Here is a 22160-nt window from a genome sequence, read left to right as displayed (position 1 = left end):
ATGATTTCCCTTATGTGAGTTTACTCCACAGTAGCTCTTGTGATCCATGTCCTGGGGGAGAGCAGCAGACACGTTCGTTTCCACACTCCCCACAGTCCACAGTCTTGACTCTGCGCTAGAGGGTGGCCTATCTGTCGCATCCCTGTCCAGCTTATGTCTGATTCGACAATTGCTTACAAGTTTTTGGGAGCATTCTGGTTAGAGAGTATTCCGGTGAATGTGGCGGGCTAGAGCTGATTCGGGCTACGTTTGGGAAATCCATGGTGAGGAAGAAAGTACACAAACTCTGAGGCGGGTTGTTGGGCAGTGATTGGGTCGCATGAAGACGGGAAAGATGGAGAAGAAAAAAAAGGAAGGGAGGAGGGGTGGGTGCGAAGGGTGGTTTGATCATTGATGGCGTTGGGTTTTTTCTTTTGGTTTCGGCACCGCAAAAGGATGAAGCGGCGGGCGAAGCGGGCGCGGGCGGGAAACGGTAGCCTTACGGTAGAGATGGTGTTGAGGAAGGCACGGCCGGGGGAGGATTCCTGTTGATTGCCACAAGGCCCCAGGGGAGCGGGGGGAACGAGTTGGGAGTTGGCCGGTGACCCGGGGGCGGGATGAGTGCCCCGGCCCACCGTTTTGGGGGGCTTGCCGGGCCTCGTGTCTTTTTTGGTTCGGGGGTAGGGTGGCACGGTGGCTGAGACAAAGGTGTTTCTCCTCTTTTCCCGTGGTTCGTCATCGTGTTTAAGACGACTCCATCGTACCGTTTATATAGACTCGTTAGGTTGAGAAAGAATTCGCCGGCGACGCTACCGGTTCTAGTCCCAACCACCATAGAGTTTGACAGGAGACAGTGAGATGTTACCTAGTTCTAGGCGACTATTAATACAGAGGGAGGGAAGCCTCAACTGATGGCATCTTCAAGATCTCGAGATCACACGTAGTTGATCAATACTTGAAGTAACTTTATTCTCTTTTGTTGGAATTTTGGAATGGTGAATATGTCATAACGGGGATTGATGGTTCTATGCGGGCCGCAAAGTCAGTCTTGCAGCCAAATTAGTCATGTCTAACCTGGGCTCTTTGTGTCACACATCAGGTGGGAGAAGTGTCAGAACCAGAACGGTAGACGACAGACGGTAGAAGATCAACAAAGCTGGTGTTGAGGTTTCCAAGCTGCCCAGTCCGGAGACTTTAGAAAACACGAGGCTTGCAGACCCTGTGGCTCTGGGAGTCTGGAATCGAGTGGTTGGGCTTCTGGAACCCTTTGGGCCATCTCCTTTCTCAGGGACCCTCCCGGCTTTTCCAACATCTTCCCCGAGCATCCATCCCATCACCTTCCTGCATGGTTGCATGGTTTGCTGCCAATCTGCCACTCTGCTTTTCCCCGCCAGCTCTGGACTGCTGCTTGAGGTTCCTAATATGGAACGAGATTGTCAGGTGGGCTTGGCCATCTTTTTTTCTACCAGTCCACACTATTACCTTACAGATAGTGTACCATGTCCCAAAAGGTCACCCTTGCCGCCCCCATGCAACCCCCAAGATTCTAATTCTTGATGGGCGCGGGGGGCCACTGGGGGGGTGGTGCGGATGTCGGCTTACAGTGGATTTTTTGCCCCTCCACCCCTCCATGCCCTCGGTGTTGCCCCCGTCCCGAGGGTAGTCCCAGCTTGGAACCTCCCCGGGGGGAATACCTAGCGCTTGGAACTGCAGCTCTTACACCACAGGTGGCACGCGGATCCCAACCGGACATGCTTATGGCTTCTTTCCTTTTTGCTGTGTCATTTTTTTTTTGCCATCCGAGGGGCTGGTTGGCCCTGTCTTGCATCATGTACTGCCCATCTGGCAGCAAGTACCTGCAAGGCAGGGTAGCTCTTGTACGTACCTAACTGCTCTCACCTCACCTTTACCCCACTTGGAGGGGCAAAAGGGGTCCAGGTCCTACGCAGTAGGCGCAACACTAGCTACCGTACCTTACGGTGGAAGAACCGCCATCTACGCAGTAGTAAGGTAAGGTAAAGCAGGCAAGCACCAAGCTCCCGTCCCCTCCCTTTCGTCACAGGAAGAGGGGACGAAAAAATAAGGGTGTGTGCCGATGATGGAGGTCTGGATTGAACCTGACCTTTTCCAGTGAATCAGACCTTCCCCCGTCCTGGTCGTATTATGGTGCTCTTTTAAGGAAGAGCTCCCGTCGCCTTTTTTGTTGATCAACAAAACCGCCTTTGCCCAAGAAGCTCTACACTTTCACGCCTTGTCTGCCTTCACTCCCTACTCCCTACCACAGACTGCCTAAGAAATCACACAATCTTCTCCTGCCCGTGAATAGGACCTTACTATTCGTAATCACCCTCGGTCTGCACAATGGAGTAAGTTCAAGCCACTGTTCCAGCCAGTTGCCTACCTGCCTGTGACCGAGCAATCGAGCTGGGCCAAAGCCTCACGATGTATCCAAGAGCTAACAGTCTACCTCTAGGGTCCAATCCACCGCACCTCCCCAACCTCTGGTAAGTTCGACCGGAACGGAGCTCCGTTCCTTGATTTTCAGAGACCAGACCATTGACTCGAAGTGTTTTACCAGGACCACTACATCGGCATCGATGTCGGCACTGGTTCGGCCAGAGCTTGCATCATTGACGAGACTGGCGACATCAAGGGCCTTGCTAGCGAGCCCATCAAGCTGTGGCAGCCTGAGACCGGATATTATGTAAGTCACTTCAGAGCCTCGCCTTCTCTTCATCACTTTGGCGGTCAACCCCCCCGAGGAGTTGAGCTCAGCTGACCTCTCCGGAAGGAACAATCCACTTCAGATATTTGGGCATGCATCTGCCACTGCGTGAAGCAAGTCCTCGTCGAGTCCAAGGTCGACCCTGATATTATCAAGGGCATCGGTTTCGACGCAACCTGCTCCCTCGCCGTCTTCAGCCACGATACCGACGAGCCCGTCGCCGTCACCGGCCCTGATTTTGACAATGCCGATGGTAACGACCGCAATGTTATTCTCTGGCTGGACCACCGCCCTGTCGAGGAGACGGAGAAGATCAACGCCACGAAGCACAACCTGCTCAAGTACGTTGGCGGAACCATGAGCATCGAGATGGAAATTCCCAAGGTCCTGTGGCTCAAGAACAACATGCCCAAGGAGCTCTTTGACCGCTGCAAGTTCTACGACCTTGCTGATGCGCTCACGCACATGGCCACTGGCAACGAGACGCGGAGTTTCTGCAGCACCGTCTGCAAGCAGGGCTACGTTCCTGTCGGTGTTGACGGCAGTGTCAAGGGCTGGCAGGATGACTTCCTGGCGACAATTGGGCTCGAAGACCTTGTCGAGGACGATTTCAAGCGTATGGGTGGTGTCAACGGGGTGGTGAGCCTTTTTCATTTGAACCCTCCTCTTCTATTGGTTCAGCGTCGAGACAAAAGTGCAATTGACTGACATGGTTTTTCACAGAATGGAAAATATCAGAGCGCTGGCGAGCTCGTGGGTGGTCTTTGCAAGAAGGCCGCGGCAGAGCTCGGCCTTCCCGAGGGTATCGCCGTTGGTGGCGGCGTTATTGACGCCTACGCCGGCTGGATTGGTACTGTCGGCGCCAAGGTCGAACTTCCGCCAGGCCATCTCGAGGCGGACCAGCCCAAGAACGACCTTTCCCAAGCCTTCCACAGACTCGCGGCGGTTGCCGGTACATCGACGTGCCACTTGGCCATGTCCAGAGAGGCAGTGTTCGTGCCTGGCGTTTGGGGCCCATACCGAGACGTCTTGCTTCCTGAGTTCTGGATGGCCGAAGGTGGCCAGTCTGCCACCGGCGAGCTCCTTCGACACATTCTCGAAATCCACCCTGCCTTTATCGAAACGAACGCGCTTGCCACGGCCGAGTCGAAGAACATTTACGAGTTCCTGAACTCCCACTTGGAATACATGCGTGAGAAGAGCGGTGCCCCGTCAATCTCATACCTGGGCCGTCACTTCTTCCTATACGGTGACCTGTGGGGTAACAGATCACCAGTCGCAGACCCGAACATGAAGGGTGCCGTGGTTGGCTTGAGCAGCGACAAAACCACGGACAACCTGGCGTTGTGGTACTACGGCACGATGGAGTTCATCGCCATGCAGACTCGACAGATTGTTGAGGCGATGAACACGTCCGGACACGAGCTTAACACGATCTTCATGTCCGGCAGTCAGTGCCAGAACCCACTGTTAATGGACTTGATGGCTACCATCTGCGACATGCCTGTCTTGGTACCCAAGTACACCAACGCGGCCGTTGTTCACGGTGCTGCCATGCTGGGCGCCAAAGCGGCAACCGCGACTGAGGATGGCACAACGGAGAACCTGTGGTCCATCATGGACCGTATGAGCAAGCCTGGCCGCCTCGTGAAGCCAGGCACACTCAAGGGTGAGAAGTTCTTGTTCGATGCCAAGTACAAGGTGTTCCTGGATCAATGCAAGACGCAACAGGAGTACCGGAAGCAGGTTGATGCTGCCCTCGACCAGTGGCTCAACAACTGAAGTGTTTTGGGAATGGGTTTTGTGGTGTGAAACGATTAGACGACCTCGAGAATTGGGTGAAGGGGCATTTACGGCCTGCAGTAACGGAACTTGAATTTTAACTGGGAGGGCTGTAACAGGAGTTGAAGGGATAATGAGAATAGCCATTCTTTCATGAGTAAAAACGAAATAGTTCAAACTACGATTTCACATTCTGCAATACCCAATGTCATAAAGTGATTTAAATCGGAGTATTCCTGCCGATGCGGCCATATGCGAGGTAATAATTCGCATACCTTCGGCATCAATCGATGGCGCCCCACCGGATGGGTTTCGTAGCTGCAAAGCTGCATCTGTAGCAAACACACGTGCCTCTGAGTGTAGCTGTTGATAGGACAATGGCTGCGGCGCTACGTAACGGGACTGTGGAACTTTGCGGTGCTGGGACGGGAGAGTGGTGGGGCCGCGCGAGCAACACAGGCCAAGCTTCGCCTTCTTGCAGGTGCCAAACCCCATCGTCTTCAACTGTCACCCACGACCTTACCTCTTTTTCTCTGGTTAGACTGGTGATTATTCCCACTTCTGCGCTTGAACTAGACGACAGGAATTCGCCTGACGGGAAGAGCAGGAAGAATTAGGACCGAAGCAAGGAAGAAAAAGACGAGGGTTTCGTTCGATATCCCCTGTCGCGCCAGCCACATCAACCAGCGTTGCCTCGTTACACCCGAACCCGAAGCTTGTTTTTTCCCTAGTCACGACCTACCCCTTCGACCAACTCGATCGAGAATTTTCACGACCAGACTTCCCAGCTCACACCTCTGTCATCCTTGGGGATCAAAAGTATCCTCGACTTCCGATATCCCGTATCGAAGCGACTGAAGCGACACCCCCGTCTATCCCAAACTCGAACCCTATCTACCACCAACCGCCGCGATGCGCTTTGGGAAGACACTGCGGTTGGCCGTGTACGCGCCATGGAAGGACAAGTACATCGACTACGCGAAGCTCAAGTCGCTTCTGCGGGAAGACAAGTACGATGACGAAGATGTTGCGTGGACAGAGGACGACGAGAACCGCTTCTGCGACGAGATTTTCAACGGTCAACTCGAGAAGGTCGCCGCGTTTCAGGAGCAGACCTTCAAGGCTCTGAAAGACCGAGTCGAAGCCGCGTTTGAGAAGCTCAAGGAATTGGCACCGCCGACTAGTGAGGAGGATGAAGGGGCGGAGAACGACCAGATCAAGAAGCCCGACGCTGCGACGGCGCAGAAGCTGAAGGACATTGAGACGGAGCTCGACAAGATCACGACCGAAATCTCGGAGCTGAAGAAGTACAGCAACATCAACTACACTGGTTTCCTCAAGATCGTCAAGAAACATGACCGCAAGAGGGGCGATAGATACAAGGTGCGACCGATGATGCAGCTGAGCCTGGCGAAACGGCCCTTCAACTCGGAGCAAGGCTACTCGCCCTTGCTCAACAAGCTGTCCATCATGTACTATGCTATTCGGCAGCAGCTGGACGACGGCGCCGGCGATGCGCAGCCACTGGATCTTGAGAGCCAAGGAGAGACGCGGCACGGCGAGCGGTACACCGCCCACAAGTTCTGGGTCCACCCGGATAACCTACTGGAGGTCAAGACGTATATTATGAGACGTCTTCCGGCCCTTGTCTACAGCGAGCAGTCTGCTAAGGAGCTGGATGGAAGCAATGACCCGACCATCACGTCGCTTTATTTTGATAACTCAAAGTTCGATTTGTACGGGAAGAAGGTGGAGCGCAAGGCGGAAGCGTCCTCGCTCCGCGTACGTTGGTATGGCCAATTGAGTGCGAAGCCTGAGTTGTTCCTCGAACAGAAGATTGTTGGAGAACAAGGATCCAGCGAGGAGCGAAAGTTTCCCATTAAGGACAAGTATATCAAGCCCTTCATCGACGGCACCTACAAGATGGAGAAGACGGTGGAGAAGATGGAGCGTCAGGGCCAGCAGGCGGAGGTGGTTGAGAATTTCAAGAGCACCGTCGAGTCTCTTCAGGGTTTCATGCAAGAGAACAAGCTACAGCCCGTCTTGCGCGCAAACTATGTTCGCACCGCTTTCCAGAAGCCCGCGGACGACCGCGTGCGTATCTCCATCGACACAGAGGTAGCCTTCATCCGGGAGGACACGCTGGACAGAGATAGGCCGTGCCGCGACCCAGCAGAATGGCACCGTCTCGATATTGACGGTCGAAACCTGACGTACCCGTTCAAGGATATCAACCAAAGCGAGGTCTCCCGTTTCCCCTACGCCATTCTGGAGATCAAGCTGAAAGAGGACCCCAACCGTAAGCGCCCTGCGTGGATCACGGACCTGATGGCATCCCACCTGGTGCACCCCACGCCTCGCTTCTCCAAGTTTGTCCACGGCATTGCCTCCTTGTTTGAGGACTTTGTCAACAACCTGCCCTTCTGGTTGAGCGATCTGGAGGCGGACATCCGCAAGGACCCGCAGGTGGCTTTCGAGGCCGAGGAGCAGCGCAAGGCGCAGAGAGCCGAGGACGAGCAGGCCGTCGGCAGCTTTTTGGGCAATAAGGTGAGCTCGTATAAGATATCCAAGAGTTCGCCGGCCGGCCAGTCGTACCTCGCCAACAGAATGGCCGCCGAGAGCTCGCGCTCCCAGTCGAGACCCGTCAACGACGAGTCACAGCAGTCGTCGAGCCGCCAGAACGGCGAGGGCTCCAACGGCCAGCAGAGGAGCTACGGCACGCTTTCGTCCGTGCTCCCCGGCTTCTCTCTGTCCAAGTACTCGCAGGCGCGGAGGGCGCAAAAGAACCAGCAGCAGCTGCCCGAGGGCGTCGTGGAGCCGACCGAGTGGATCAAGAACTCGGGCGAGCTCAAGATTGAGCCCAAGGTGTGGCTGGCCAACGAGCGCACGTTCCTCAAGTGGCAGCACATCTGCATCCTGCTCGGCGCGCTCGCAGTGTCGCTCTACACGGCCGCCGGGGAGAACTTCCTGGCCGAGGTCATGGGCATCGTGTACATCTGCATCGCCGTGTTTGCCGGCGTCTGGGGTTATGGCATGATGAGGCTGCGGAGGAAGATGATTATTGGCCGCAGCGGCAAGGATTTCGATAACCTTGTCGGACCGTTGATTATCAGCATCGCGTTGATGGCTGCGCTGGTGATCAACTTTGTGCTTGCCGTAAGTTTCCCCTTCCGTTTGAACTTTTACAAACGTGATTCATGAGTGAAGATACTAAAAGTGGTTTTCTAGTACCGCTCCGCTATCGAGAGGATGGAGGCGGGCAAGGGGGTGCTCAACGGCGGTAATGCCACTGGAGAGCCCATCCGACAAGAGCTCATCTGAGGGGATGAGGGGTTTGTGAAGTAAAGTGTGGGGACAAAAGCGTTGATTGATGGAGCATCTCATGAGATGCTCACTGTTTTCTTTGTAAGCTGTAGTTTGTTTGCGTTTGCATGGTTTGGTTGGTGTGCTGCATTTGGATCGGTGCTCTTTCCTTTTTACTTGGTATTGGTTATGATACCTGTCGATGTTAAGGTAGAAGAAGCGGTGTTGTATGAGATAAATATGGTGTGATAATCAATATTCTGTGTGTATGGTTGTGCCTTTTATGACTGTAGCATATTGTGAGGTGTGATGAGTTGGAGGGAAGAGAGAAGAGACGCTGAGTGCCTTCTTAATGTTGGGATGTCGTATAGGCTTCGTGTTAGCTTGTGCTTAGAAAGCCTTCCGTTTCGTGTAAGTGCAAGTGAGAGATTTGAAGGCTGCGCTTCCAGTTGTGGTGTCACGTGGACGCTGCCTTGACTATGCCAGCCAGCTAGCTACTTAGACCTCTTGGTGTGTGACATCAGATATCAGAAAGGAGACTGTTTTGCCGGGCTGTGGAACGTCTCCAATGGTGCCTATGAGAGCCAGAGGCGGAGTGACAACGCTTCTAAGTCCTACCGAGGTTCTCCTGTCATGAAAGCGATTTCGATACATACCGAGTGCGCATCTTCGTCTCGACACCGCAGTTGGAAGATCTCAGAGTCATAGTCGAAGACTCATGTGATTCCTTGTCGTGTCTGATGATGGCTATGGTAAACCAATAGATCCGCCGGCTTCTTAGCAACGGAGTACTAGTATTTAATCCTACATAGCTCGGGTCTTTCGATATCTTCCCCTCTACAGGTTCGATTTTGGCGGTCGGGGTATCAATAGAGACTAATCTCGAGCTGAAATGACACACAGCTCCTTGGTGGGATCCTGCGCGGGGTTTAATGAGTCGTAGCCTTTCGCCGTGCCAGGGAAAGACAGCAAATGGTACACCCACCGTCAGCTTCCAGTTGGCCATGGAAGCTTCTCAGGGGGGCGGAATACTTGTGGAACGGAGAGGAGGGGTGATGTGCAGGATGAGGTTTATGTTGAGATTTTCCATCTATCAATAAGGGTTCGTACATGATCTTGGGGCTCCGGTACAGCTACAACGAAGAAAAAGGCCAAAACCTCGAGATTAAGGTCTCTGAACTGCGAAATGATCTACAGAAGTTATACAATATCCATGCTCTTCGGACCTCAATGCCCTCGCGGCTTTTTTTATTATGTTAAAGAAGTGTTCGTGGTAAGAAGGATAGTCCCCTCTGGTGCCTCTCTGCTTATTGAAGCCGTTCTTTTTCACTTGTCTCGACGCACCTATCTACCTACACCTCATCCCAAACGCCGCCTCCGTTTAGCACCGACTCCACCCAAACGACCTCATTTCCCTCAATTACCGATACCATGCCCTTCCAGCTTCTTCAGCGAGGGTAGATCTATTGGTTAGACAGGCGAAGGTGTGAAGTCGATATTTATTGACGGAAGAGGTCGCTGAGGCATATGTTGTGCTTGTGGCGTGGGCATAGGGGGAACTGATGCTCGCCCCATATTATCCTGCTCTATACCTCGCCCCGTCCACACTTGGTCCCAAATATCTTCAATTATACTGTCTTGACTCATCGGAGCAGCACCCTGCCTCGAATTGTCATCTGTGAGGTTCACAAAGCGAGATCTTGTGGTAGCGAAAATGTCGTCGCTCAGTGTGACTTGAAAATGAGGATCCTGATTAGAAGGCATATTGCGAGGCATGCCTGGTTGATTGGGCACCACCATGTCCGCCGGCATGCCATTCTGCTGTAATTGCGGCGGTTCCTGTCGTCGTTGCAGTTGCAAGTCCAGGAATTCTTTTCGCAGTTGCAAGTCCGAGTATTCTTCTTGCAGTTGTTGCTGCTGTTGTCGTTGCAGTTGCAAGTCCAAGTATCCCTTTTGCAGTTGCAGTTGCTGTTGCTGTTGCAATTGCTGTTGCAGTTGCTGTTGCCGACGCCGTTGCTGTCGCTGTTGCTGTCCCGGTCGTTGTCGCTGTTGCTGTCCCGATCGCTGTCGCCGCCCCTGTCGCTGTTGCCAGTTTGAGTGTTGCCGCATAGCGCGCTGCACCTGTCGACTGATCTGAATTCCCAACTGCGGCTTAGACAGAAACCTTTCCTCCGTTTCAGTCAGTTGCGTCGCCTGGGGCGCCTGCTGGGCTCCAACGTGTGTTGGTGCATACGCCGGGGAAGGCGCGAACGCTTCTGAGCTTTTGTAGTCCGATGTTTCTGGAGGACTCTGCTGGGAAACTGTGGTTCGTATAGGAGCTTGATTGCTTGCACCATACTGTGATTCTTGGCGACCCTGCTTGGCATTTGCTAACGACGTCGCAGGCGCTTGACTCCCCTGGCCCAGTCTCTGAGGAATCTGCCGAGGAATCGATGGTAGTGGGGGTGAGGGATGGCATCTTCTCTGGTGGTCATTCAATTGTCTTTGAGAGGTAAACCCAACATCGTTGTAGAAGCAGTCTTGTGTGAAGCATCGTAGTTTCTCTTGATGTCTCGCTGAGTGATCCTTCAGCTGTAATGTTGAGGAGTATCCGACCACAGCTTTATCGCATCCATAGATGGAACACACAAATGCGGTCGGGCCATATTCTTCTTTGAATGCGATGAAATCCTGAGCTGAAAGCCCTGAACAATTTGTCCCTGTCAAGAGGTCCACAACATACGTGTGGTACCTTGTTCTGACAGATGAGAATAATGTGGCATCTCTTGGGGAGGGCACAGTCTCTGCGCAACAACAGTCAAGAGTCAGCAAATCTGCGTTGTGTCACAGATGAGTGGACAGCTATTTGTAAACGTACCAACAGAATCCTTCGTTGCTTTTCGAAGTGCAAGGGCGCCCTGGACTAGTGCTCTTGCTGAGGGGAGGCTTTCGAGCCAATGTAAACGAGGATCAAGGCTTTCCGCATTGGAGATTCGCGTGGCCTCTTCTCCCACCAGGCCGATCCAACTTCTAGCAAGCGCCATGAGTTGTCCTTGTATTCTCAAAGAATCGGGTGTGCAAAACCCTTGACTGAGCTCGAGGTACTCCAGTAGGTGCTCAATCCAGTGTTCATGAGCGTAGGGAAGAAGTCCGTAGAAACCCTGTGCAACACAGTAAAGATGCTGCAGGCGTTCCATGGTTTCGTCGGCCAGAGCCAAGCTCTGTGTCAACTGCGCAATACAGGCAGTTGTGATATCTCGGCAAGAATCTACCTTGTTGATGAACGGTCCACTGGATTGGGCTTGGAGAAATCTCGCACGAGACGTCAACCAATCTGAGGGTGTGGGAGCAGGTTACTTGGGACACTTACTTGGGTACTGTGGCGTGGATGAACACCATGGTTGCACCTGGGCCATCCTCTATGAACGGTTTGCAAAGATCCAATACGTTCGAAAACGGTTTCGTTTTCTCGTTGATTATGGTCGAATCGGCATGGAGAATTCGACCCAGTCGTAATTCAAATCTCCTCATAGGCTGGCCGCCCTTCGAAAACACCATCCAGCCAAATATTCGTCGTAACTTCGACACATCTGTTGCCTGACAGCGGCTTATGATGCTGGTGAGAGTCTTGTAATATCTGGGTAAAATCAGCCATGATACGAAGAATCGGAGAGGTTATAGAAAATACGCTTGTTCAAGGTCTTTCGGGAAGGCCTCGACACTCGATCTCAGCTCTTGGATACTGTCCGTCGTCTCCAACACCTGTAATACTAGGTGGACCCATAGAAACATTCCTGCGCTGCCGTCAATTTTTCCTATCTTTTTTTCGTGCTTAGGGGGAATTCTCATGCCTTCTGCTCTTTTGAGGATTGTTTCTCGAATATCAGTGAACACCGATTGTGGAACGTGACCGTCTAGCCCCTCACGGATAGTCTCCAGGCGGTTTGAGACAATCAAGCCAATATCCTTACAAACAGACGCAGACTGTTTCCCAACTATCAATGTTGGCCTGCCCTTCAAGTTCCTCGCTATGCTCGGGATATCTTGGCTAGATATGAGCAATCTGAAGTTTTCCTGCGTCTCTGCCAGCTTTGTCAGGGTTTTGATCAATTCTCCATGCTCCGATGACACAATCTCATCAATTCCATCGATGATCAGGCGCAAGTCGTCGAAGAAGTTGAAAAGTTTTGGAATAAGTTCTTTCAGAAATGATGTTGAAGGTGATTTCCCAGAAACGACACACTCTTTGTACATGAACGATGCCGTCTCCGGAATAATGTCCAGAATCTGGGCACATATGCTCCGTAAGACCTGTACGGTTACCCCATAGCCTGTGCTATGATAATCACAGAAGAAGAATAAGCACTTCCATGTGGGATTTGATCTGAGGAAGTAGATGAGTTGCGAACATAGGATGGATTTGCCTTGGAAGATCAGTCGGTATAAATGAATTAAGCCGGACGCAGCTTACCAGAACCAGGCTTTCCATGAAGCCACAAAACCGGCTTTCCTCTGCCTTTTTGTAGCCAAGATCGGACCTGGGGTGATCCAGTCACCCATTGAGATGTTCCATCGAGACAACGTTTGTGAAGGCGCTCAAGCTTTTCCTCGTTTCTGTCGCTCACTTGAAGCCACTTGTTGACAGCTTCGCGCTGGTAGATCTCTTCTTTATTTTCTTGATCTTGCGCATTCTCCAGAGCTTTTTGCCGCCATTCTCTAGCTTGTACTATCTCATAGGAAGCTGCCTCCCTGTCTATGAGCTCGCCGGTTGTGACGATGCTCTCAATTAATGAATCAAACCGATGCTGAAATCGACCCCAACAGGTTGAGAAGAGCATTGCCCACCCTAGAAACCTATCAGCATTGAATTGCAAAAGTGGCTCTTTTCTTGAGGACAACTTACCCGGCTTTTGTACCAGCCGGTATGCATGGCAGTGGAAGTCAATGATGTCCTCGTATATGTGTCCCAGTAGTTGCTGGAAGTCGTGGCTGTCTGGGAACGCATTGCCGTATCGAGAGAAACGCGGAAGCGAGGTCCCGATTCGGCTATAAGCAGCGAGGATCTTATCTAGTGCATGAGTGTGGTCCTGGGATATCTAAGCGAATCGGCATTTTTAGCATTACAATACCTTAATCAAGCGGTAGATACAAGTCAACTCACTTGAAGGATGAGCTTGAGGGGCGCCTAGATGGGTGATAGTGATGATCAGATTGTCGATCTTGGAAGCTTTTCTTTGGTGGAGGAGCTCACCCATATGTAAGGCAGGAACGGAACGCCATTAGAGAGGACATCGATGGGCTTCGTCAAACGATCAGCTGCGTCGAGAAAAGGTACGAGCCGTTCGAAGTTTCGTAACTTTTGACGCGAGGCGAGATAGCGCTCCATCTGACTGATAGCCTTGCGAACATCTTCGACACTCTTGACGTTTTCCAATCGCCGCGTCTCTTCGTCCGACAAGTGTGACCGGAAGCGCTCACACGCTCTTTGGAGCTGCAGAAGAGCCATGTTGGATTATCCAAACCGTTTGCGTCAAGAGTTCCGGTGTGCTGTTGTGCTAGAAATCGGGCACGTTTGCGCACTTATATATTGCTGGAGGATACCTGAGACTGTAATCGCGAATGCTTTGCATAGCCACGGTTTTCCTGAGTTTGAGTGGCGCAATACAGCCACCAATTTTGGCATAGATTAGGTGCCAATGGGTCGACACCAACCACTCCAATGTGGAGCGGCGTTACATGCACTGCCCAGCGTGTTATTACACGAGGCTGAAGTGCCCCTGTCCTATGCGAAGCGGTAAGGCAACGGTGAGGCGGAGCCTGCCTGCGATGTTCAATGACCAGTGGTGCTGTTACCCCATAAGAGCCATCCACCCTGATGCTGCCTATCAGTTGCGAGTCTGACGCTTCGAGGCACACGGCATCCGGTCACTATCACTGGAAAGTTCTGGGAGAGGCGCGTCGCACAATTCGTTCTCTAAACCTCCTCGATGGCGTCAGATCCTCATCATGGCATAAAGCGGCGGCGGGCAGACGGAAACTCGGTAGCATTCGGGTCAGTTTCCGTTACATACCAATGTTTTGCCTCAGGAGATGAGAGTCAAAGGACCAGGAAGAAGCCATTAGTGTTTTTCAATGATTTTTCTGTTGAAGCATATCCGCAGGTCATCTCTGAAAGGCTTGCTTGCGAATTCGAGGGTTCTCAGATGCCTAAGTTTGAGGACCAAATCATCTGTTTTGGAATGGTATGTCTGTTGAAGCTTATTCAAAGCCTAGATTCTCCAAGACTAATCAGGAAAGCTCACATCATTGAACGCACAATGGATGACCGACATTGAGCGGACCCGAGTAACGAAGGTTCATCTAATCCTAGACAATGAATGGCAACTGGTGTCTTCAACACACCCAGATTTCCGCGCAGCTTTGGATCCACGCGGTCGTGAGTGGCTCGAGTTATTTCACCGCGAAGGCATCAGCATCGACATTCTCGGGCTACCACCTGGGCAAGAGGTTGTCGACGATGATAGCATACAACTTTGGATAACATTATACGGACCACGGGAAATAGCCCAGGTAGTCGGGAGTACGCTGCAAGAAGCCGAGCTTTACCTACAGGATCCAGCTTTCTCTCTAACAGATGTCGAATACTTCAATCCGCAACGCTTTACTAATGCGGAGGGAAGTCGAACTGCCGACTTTCGAACTGTTCTTTCAAACGAGGACGAAGTCTCAGCTGGCATGGATGAGACGCTGGTGGCCATAGACGTGTTAAAGAGCGTCACTTCAACAACTGTGCGACATGAGACGAGCGGTTCATATTACCTTCAGACAGAGCTGCAAAGGTGAGAACAAATACGTCTCAGCCGTTGAATAGAGCAATGCTCAAATCAACTGAAACAAGTCACCAGAAGCAAGGCTTGACGTTTATGCTTGAACGAGAATGTGGTTGGCGGCTACATGAACCTAATGGGGATGTGTGGTCTCAACACGTCGACGAGTTTGGGAGAACAACGTGAGAATACTCTCCATCACTCACTGGCATTAAGCTGACTGTCCAGTTACATCAATAATGTCAACTCGTCGTTTCGTTGCACACCCCCTGCTCCTTTCAAAGGCGGAATTCTTGCCGATTTCATGGGTCTCGGCAAGACACTCAGTATGATATCACTTATTGCCCATGATAAGCTCTGGGAGAGTGGATCACAGTCCTCGATACAAGAACCGAACCCGCTAGGTTCTGGTGGTACACTTATTGTAGTGCCTCTCTCACGTATGTCTTTAATCATGTGGGGTCCTGCTTGAACAGAAATAACTGATGTACGCTCCAGTTCTCGATAACTGGGAAAAGGAATTGAGCAAGTACGTGAACTTGCAGACCAATTTCTCGGTGTTTGTGATTGAGTAACAAATTTTCTAGACACCTTCGTGGGGATCACTTCAACTGGCGTCGTCATCACGCGAAAACCCAAATGCAAGATGTGTGCCACCTCAGCACAAGTGACATTGTCCTCACGACGTACACGACACTTGCAAAGGAGTGGAAAATTCATGTGCAAACCAACACGAGTCCAATTTTCTCACATGAATGGCATCGAATCATTTTGGATGAAGGTGTGTACCCTCAGTTATTGTGGTCAACCTGCAGACTGACATGAACCTATCAACACAGGACATGAGATCAAGGACCTCAGGACAGCAAAAGCTCAAGCCATCTGTGAGCTGAGAGGTGACTGCAAGTGGGTGGTCACCGGAACACCAATTCAGAACCGACTTTCTGAGCTCCACAGCCTATTTCATTTTCTTGGGTTGCATCCGTATGATGACAAGAAAGCCTTTGACAGGGACATAACAAACCCCTGGCTTCGCGGGGAAGAGACTGGACCAGAGGCGTTGAAGAAAATTCTCAGCTACGTGATGTTGAGACGTTCGCAAGACACGATAACCTTACCAGAACGACGAGATCACCGGCGGCATCTTCATCTCAGCCCTCAGGAGCAACGTATGTATGACGCCGTCAAAATCAAAACCATTGAGTTTATCGACAACGCACTAGCATCTCCTGGAGGTAAAGATAGTTACAGTAATGCGTTGGAGAAAATCAATGCTCTGAGGCTTGTCTGCGAGCTGGGATGCTTCCAAAGGCTCAACCTTCAACGGAAGCCTGCCTCTTATGCGGGGCTCCTGCCAGGAACACCAGATCGACAATCAATTCCACTTACACCCGGAAGAGAAATAGAGGAGGACGGAGATGTCCATAATGGAACCGTTGCCGTAGCGATCGACAATTTCTGTCCGCCTTTACCTATGCTTGGGTCTGACTTGACCCAAGAACCAAGCGGCATGCTCTGTGGTTCCACGCCGACAGATGAATGGCCGACCAAGATCAAAGCTCTTGTCAGCGATATCAAATGCTGCGTTCCGGGAACAAAAAGGTAGCATTGAGGCCTTCCTTGACCTAGATCACGTAGCTAACGGGGCCCAGTATTGTATTTTCGTACCGAACATCTATCCTTGATGTCGCCGAACTAGCTCTCAACGACACCGGAATCTGCTGCGCCAAGATAGATGGCAAGAAAAGCTCAAGCAAGAGAAGTCGTATCATTGACGAATTCTCAAAGGCGGACGGGCCGTCCATACTTTTGTTGTCCTTAGGTTGCGGCGCTGTCGGGTATGTCCAGCCCATTCACTAGCGCTAAGTTGTGTCACTATCACGCAAGATGTCATGAACTCTGATGTCTTCTAAATAGGTTGACGCTCACTGCTGCTTCGAGAGCCTATCTGCTTGAACCACAATGGAACCCGTCTATTGAGGAGCAGGCACTGGCGAGGATACACAGAATAGGGCAGACTCAAGAGATCACAACCATTCGATTTGTGATAAGCAATTCGATAGAGCAGGTAAGCAACGTTGCATGCTAGTGAAGAAGATTACTGACAGCCATTGTCATAGTATGTCTTGGATATCCAGAACGGGAAGCGTGATCTCATGAGTCTCCTGAGCTCAAAGCCTGCGACAAGTCAACAATTGACAGCCAAATTACAGGTAAATCCAACGCTACCTTTCTATGCACAATGTGCCATCTAACGGATTTCAAAGCAATTGCGTCAGCTTCTTAGATAGGCAATATCCCAGAGATGGAGAAAGGACATCATGGCTTCCTAGGAAGGGCATCCACGCTTGTCACCAATGGCTCAACTCTAGGCTGATAATCTGAGTAGTACGAACCGGGATAGATGCTGAAGTAGATGCAGAAAAGAAACAAATCATGATGCAACCAGAACAGCTCATCATTACAGGCAGTGCCTTGGTTTGAAGGAGACGACTTCTCTCTCAGATGGCGTAATCCCCTCAAACACTTCTAACTATGAGAGACAAAGAAAAAGGAAAAAAGAAACAGGGGAGGGAGAGGGGATACTGACCTTATAATTCACGCCCCTATTCGGATTCGAACAGCGCGCCCCTCGGACCAGCACGGCTTCATCGGAGTATTTCATAAAACACGACTCTGCGTCAGAGTCGAAACCACCCGGCCATTTGGCCTGGTGGGTGCTGGTGACAGGAACTGTGATTAGACTCCTTAAGTAGCTCGGTACGTCACCTGGACAACCATTACTGGGGAAGGAGGGAAGTAGAGGTGGAAGGTGCGCCTTCCTAACGGGGCAGGGGGCGGAGGCTTTGGGATGGGAGGCACTCGCTTGGCCGCACCTGGGAGGTATACGGTTCTAAGCAAGATGCCTAATCCCCAAGGTAAGGTAGATGGCTTCCCCTTGGCGTCGAGTGATTCATCTGGTGACGTGAAGTAGACGTGCTACACTTGGAAAGACGGGAGTCAACGAGATCTAGCCCACACGAAGCTTGGAGATGGCGTCGACGTTGGCATGCCTGACCCCTCTTGACATCTGCACTTGCTAATTTGACAGTCTTGTCTTACTTTACCAGTTTCGCCAAGTGGGAAGAACCGATGATCACAATAACATTACAAGCACTGTCAAGCCGACAGTGTTCTGAGTAAACACTAGTTGACCCATGGAAATGACAGAGTCGAGGAATGAAAGTGAACCGAGGTCTATAAAACCAGTGAGTCTTGTGACGTGACAATTATAGCTGCCGATATTTCTGTTTCTTGTCTGGCAATCCATATGTCTAGCAGACTATGGTAGTCAATCAAGTCTTTGGGATTGATCATTTCTATTTTATTTCAGCACACCAAAGCTTGTATTCCCAAGCTACTTGTTTGGATGAGCCTTGTCTCTAACCTACCATGTAGAAGCAGACGACCTGGTGGGTAGGGATGATGAAGACATGGCCACGTAAATTAAATACATAACTTGGAGGCCCTCAGAATCGTCAGGAAGGTACCTCAGAATTTGAAAGGCTAGAAGACCCGTCAGAGGCAAGACGAACGACGTATATGGCGACCCGCGTGCCTCTGACCCGCTCCTTCCAGGCCTCCGCCTTCCTGCCTCCCGTCACTTGCCAGAGGTCATGTGCCGATCCCCACTCCTTCCTATGTTCGCGATATCAGATGAATAAACAATGGAATACACACAAGAAGAAACCAATATAGAACCCCTCGATCCCATTCCTGTCACCAGCCAGCAGGCGCCCCCTTGGGGGTCAGGTCAAAACTGGCTGGGTGGTGGAGTGGTTGAAGTCCACGAACAGCCTAATCGGTGAAGGCTCAGAGGTCCCGAGTTCGAGTCGACTAAAAATCCCAGCATGTGCACCAAGAGATGTAGCCCCCGTTCGCCACCGGGGGGGTGAACTCTTTTGCTTTTTTTTTGGTTTGTCCTTGTTGTCTGAACCTAGACAATACAAGTCGACGAATCGACAAGTAGTAATAGAGAGAGCCACTCGTGCTCTTCGCGGTGACGAGGAGACTCCTCGTCACATGACTTACTTCGATAGATATACTACTGGCTAGCTATCAATTGCTGCAAAACACTTCCCGGTTGACGGGCTACGGAGAAGAATGCTGCTGGTGCCGCAAAAGCATTAGCCAGGCAATATTTCTCTATTTTAGTCTCTAGACGCCATTCGGTCCTTCAGACGCTTCGGCTAAAGATATAAAGGCCACACTACGAATGATAACACGAGAAAGGCGTGGGCGCAATTACGGTACTACTAAAGCAGGAATGTACTGCTATTGGACACCATAGCCTTTACATACTGGCCCCGAAGAGTACATAACCATGTACCCAGGGGCTCAGGCGGGGTTCTTCACTACTCCAAACTACCGCCTCCAGCCGTGATCTTTTTCTGGGCGCATTCAGTCGATATCGACTGGTATGATATGCTATGGCCCAGTGCATGAACGCGATAGCAGGTGATCACTAGGTGGGTCCGGAGCGGAACAGACTCCGGAAGAGCTTACGGCATACGCAAAGGGAAATGGCATCGCCGGCAATAGTCCGTGAGTTCAGAAGATGGGCACCAGAATTCACGAATTTGGCATGTCGAGGTGTAGCTTTCTGATCATTGAAGAAAGTTCAGGGTCCAAGAGTCTGCCCAGTGCTTAGGTTGAACTCTGTAGATAACCTCTGGCTCGTAGTTCAGTGCGCCAGGAAGGTTGGACTGATCTTAGTCCAACAGCGTGTTTCGAATGGAGGATTTCCGTGTCTCCGTGGCTATCTTCGTGGTCCGTTGGGGCGCTGGACTTGGACGTGAGCCATGAGTTGTAAGCAGATGCTGCTTATCAGACTGCTTGCCTTCTCCACCGCCAGGCCGGAGCTACTTAACCGGAGTTCGGAGTGCCGAGGACTTACTATATCGGGGACATGAGAGGGTTGAGCAAGATATGCCGCGGCGGGCGAGAGCGTCGAGATGCAGCGACCATCATGTGGACAGGTAACTTGGAGGTCTATACAAGGCCTTTAATATGGAATCAGAAAGACGGCTTCCAGAATACCAGAGACCCCGGACCCGGCTGTCACACCATCTAGACGACAGGTCGAAACACAAGATCCAGAGTTACACCAGGAAGATCCTTTAGATTGAGGAACATGTCAGACCACTGGTCTACAGACGAGAACGGCGGGGAGTAACATCGTCGGTTCGTTAGACCACGTCAGATTCACAGCGCGTATAGCAGCCGGCATGTTAATGTTGGAGAAGCCGCGGGGAGTGAAAGGCGACCAGTCAATGACGTAAAAGAGAGTTCTCTGCTCTGCTGCGGCAGAGGGCGCAGGGCGGTCATGACAAAGCGAACGGGTGGATGCCGGAAGTGTCGGACATTGGTTTCTGGAGGCGGCAGCGTCGAGGTCCGGTGGGCGGCCATCCGACTCTGCTGGAGTCTGGTTCGGAGCCGGGTATCACGACATAAAGTAAAGACTTTCGAAGAAGAGTTGACTCTGGGCAAATGTTTCGCTCACTAGACGAAGGCGGCGGACCCTGAGAACGGTTCTGTTGGGACAAAAGGCCTGGGTCGTTCGAGACAGGAGCCAGTTCCGGTACAGAGACGTAACAGGTTGATTGGGCGGCTGGGCAACAAGCATCTCGAGGGGTCGCGATCTCGATCGAGGAGTGGTCCAACGGGCGTCGAACTCTTGTTACGGCATCGGATGGTAAAAGCGGTCGTTGACGTGCATGGACGAGGGCGGTAAAAGATGGGTTCGTGGGCTCTAGTGCCGGCGGTGGAGGTGAATAAGTGGTTTGTTGTTGGCGGTAATAGTTGGATAAAGCTAGGATTGGGGTTCCTTGGATTCGGGATCCGGATAGGGCGTCCAGTTTGTTCGATAGGTGTCGTGTACTGCCTACCTAATAGACTACGGATAGTAAGAAGCAGTTGCTGGAAACTTGGGAACAAGCACACCCAAAAAACGAGGCAAACGAGGGACGAAGAAGCTCGGACAGACGCATGGCCCTGGAGTTGGTGCTAGGCGAGTCAGATTGCGTGGAGAGAGCGGGATGACATACGACGTGGCAGGTTTGGATTTCTTGCTTGCCGGCAAGGGAGACTGGGTTTCCCTTTCCTCGACGTCAAACGTGCAGGCTCATTCGCTGTTGAGTTGTCGGGCATCTGCGACGGCTTGGCCTATCACGACGAACCTCGTTTGCGGTTGCGTGGTTGACTTTTCCCACAGCCACCTGATCTTGGTTGTAAAAGTAATAAGGCAGTCAGGTATTGACTGACTGGAACCCTAACCCTAACCCTAACCCTAACCCTAACCCTAACCCTAACCCTAACCCTAACCCTAACCCTAACCCTAACCGCTATAAGCCTACGGGGCGGGCCCTGGTCTTGGTTATATATATTAGGTCGTAATACGCCGCTACCTATGCCCCCGCTACTACTCGTACTAATTAGCTTCTACTACGCCCGCGCACGGGCTATACGAATACGCTTAATTAGCTTTAGCCGCCCCGCAACCTTCGGCCGCGCTACGTATTAAGCTAAGGTATAGGTTAAATAGATTAGTATAAGAATCTAATTTTATTCTCTAGCGCCTAGTATTATCTTTCTAAGTAGAGTTATATTAAAGTTAATACCTTCCTTACGGATCCTTATTAGACCAATGAAAAGTGATAAAGGGCGGACGAACTGCGTATATTTAATCGCTTTCTAGTATTAATGAATTAATATTTCGAATTTGGCCCTTTAGTGTCCCGCAATGACGATCCACGGCTTCTACCCAAAGCTAACGTAGTTACAAGACCATAGAGAGGCGTCGTCTTCGTACTAGCTAGTACCGGAGTACTTTGCACCGATATGGGTGTATAACGAGTTCCTACTAGCAATGGCTTCCATGGATGTAAGTGCATCCCCAGGCTGCAGGAACGACTCGATATTAGTTATTAGTAGCGCCCCGGTATAGTACGGTATGGATATTTTGGGGGATGGGGGGGTTGGGCTACGCCGTCGAGGAGAGCTATGGCCTCGTTATTTAATGGCATCTCTAGCATCTCGAAGAAGTCCGGCAAAGTAAGCTTTATCGACAGCGATAGCTTGATCTTTGAGTAAGAATAATGAATGCAGCAAACCCTTTTGAAGAAACATGACGGATAAAACTTACTACCTATACGTTCAACTTCGTTATACTGTTGATGTTAAGCTTATTAATGGTCAATGTGTCTGGATTTTGTTAATATGCCGCCTACTTACCCCTGGCCTTTTCCAACCTATAAGCTAAGGTAAGATGATCTTGGGTGAGCGCGGTTATTTCGTGTGCAAGGAATTGGATTACGGGAATAACGTCACTATGTATGAAGAATGATGTGATCAAGAGCCAAATCTGATGGCTTTATACACGCAGAATAGTTCATACACTACGTGGTATGGTTTTATCAAGTATTAAAGCCAAAAAATTATATTGAACTTCGGAGGCACAGTCCTCACGCCTAGTGCAGTCCACGAAAACAGAGACTATGTAGACAAATTTATCAGTCCTGAATGGC

The 22160-nt window shown here is 51.1% G+C and overlaps 7 protein-coding genes across 7 annotated transcripts; 3 read left to right on the top strand and 4 right to left on the bottom strand.

Annotated features, from left to right (window-relative positions):
* Nucleotides 1-151: 151 nt before the first annotated feature.
* CPAR01_05993 (uncharacterized protein) lies at nucleotides 152-391 on the bottom strand (the record flags this gene model as incomplete). The annotated part of the gene is made up of 1 exon (XM_060490267.1): nucleotides 152-391. The coding sequence occupies one exon, from the start codon at nucleotides 389-391 to the stop codon at nucleotides 152-154; it is 240 nt and encodes a 79-aa protein (XP_060351733.1).
* Nucleotides 392-478: 87 nt separating this feature from the next.
* On the bottom strand, nucleotides 479-718 carry CPAR01_05992 (uncharacterized protein; the record flags this gene model as incomplete). Its single annotated transcript, XM_060490266.1, has 1 exon — nucleotides 479-718. The coding sequence occupies one exon, from the start codon at nucleotides 716-718 to the stop codon at nucleotides 479-481; it is 240 nt and encodes a 79-aa protein (XP_060351732.1).
* A 1622-nt stretch (nucleotides 719-2340) lies between these two features.
* On the top strand, nucleotides 2341-4486 carry CPAR01_05991 (FGGY-family pentulose kinase; the record flags this gene model as incomplete). Its single annotated transcript, XM_060490265.1, has 5 exons — nucleotides 2341-2345; nucleotides 2453-2483; nucleotides 2558-2683; nucleotides 2771-3343; nucleotides 3428-4486. The coding sequence occupies 5 exons, from the start codon at nucleotides 2341-2343 to the stop codon at nucleotides 4484-4486; spliced, it is 1794 nt and encodes a 597-aa protein (XP_060351731.1).
* Nucleotides 4487-5398: 912 nt separating this feature from the next.
* Nucleotides 5399-7807, top strand: CPAR01_05990 (VTC domain-containing protein; the record flags this gene model as incomplete). The annotated part of the gene is made up of 2 exons (XM_060490264.1): nucleotides 5399-7642; nucleotides 7715-7807. The coding sequence occupies 2 exons, from the start codon at nucleotides 5399-5401 to the stop codon at nucleotides 7805-7807; spliced, it is 2337 nt and encodes a 778-aa protein (XP_060351730.1).
* Nucleotides 7808-10593: 2786 nt separating this feature from the next.
* CPAR01_05989 (NACHT domain-containing protein) lies at nucleotides 10594-13274 on the bottom strand (the record flags this gene model as incomplete). Its single annotated transcript, XM_060490263.1, has 7 exons — nucleotides 10594-11059; nucleotides 11139-11405; nucleotides 11457-12192; nucleotides 12240-12614; nucleotides 12672-12864; nucleotides 12930-12953; nucleotides 13020-13274. The coding sequence occupies 7 exons, from the start codon at nucleotides 13272-13274 to the stop codon at nucleotides 10594-10596; spliced, it is 2316 nt and encodes a 771-aa protein (XP_060351729.1).
* A 481-nt stretch (nucleotides 13275-13755) lies between these two features.
* On the top strand, nucleotides 13756-16886 carry CPAR01_05988 (DNA repair protein rad5; the record flags this gene model as incomplete). The annotated part of the gene is made up of 11 exons (XM_060490262.1): nucleotides 13756-14010; nucleotides 14066-14607; nucleotides 14667-14777; nucleotides 14824-15035; nucleotides 15094-15124; nucleotides 15183-15376; nucleotides 15435-16159; nucleotides 16234-16433; nucleotides 16513-16663; nucleotides 16716-16808; nucleotides 16863-16886. The coding sequence occupies 11 exons, from the start codon at nucleotides 13756-13758 to the stop codon at nucleotides 16884-16886; spliced, it is 2538 nt and encodes an 845-aa protein (XP_060351728.1).
* A 3072-nt stretch (nucleotides 16887-19958) lies between these two features.
* Nucleotides 19959-20705, bottom strand: CPAR01_05987 (uncharacterized protein; the record flags this gene model as incomplete). Its single annotated transcript, XM_060490261.1, has 2 exons — nucleotides 19959-20514; nucleotides 20680-20705. Coding segments are annotated over 2 exons (582 nt in total), but the record flags the coding sequence as incomplete, so codon positions are not given.
* Nucleotides 20706-22160: the final 1455 nt, after the last annotated feature.

Source organism: Colletotrichum paranaense (assembly GCF_030867605.1).
Source record: "Colletotrichum paranaense strain IMI 384185 chromosome Unknown Scaffold_4.1, whole genome shotgun sequence".
In the NCBI taxonomy this organism is placed as follows: Eukaryota; Fungi; Ascomycota; class Sordariomycetes; order Glomerellales; family Glomerellaceae; genus Colletotrichum; species Colletotrichum paranaense.
This window is presented reverse-complemented; position numbering and strand designations above follow the sequence as displayed.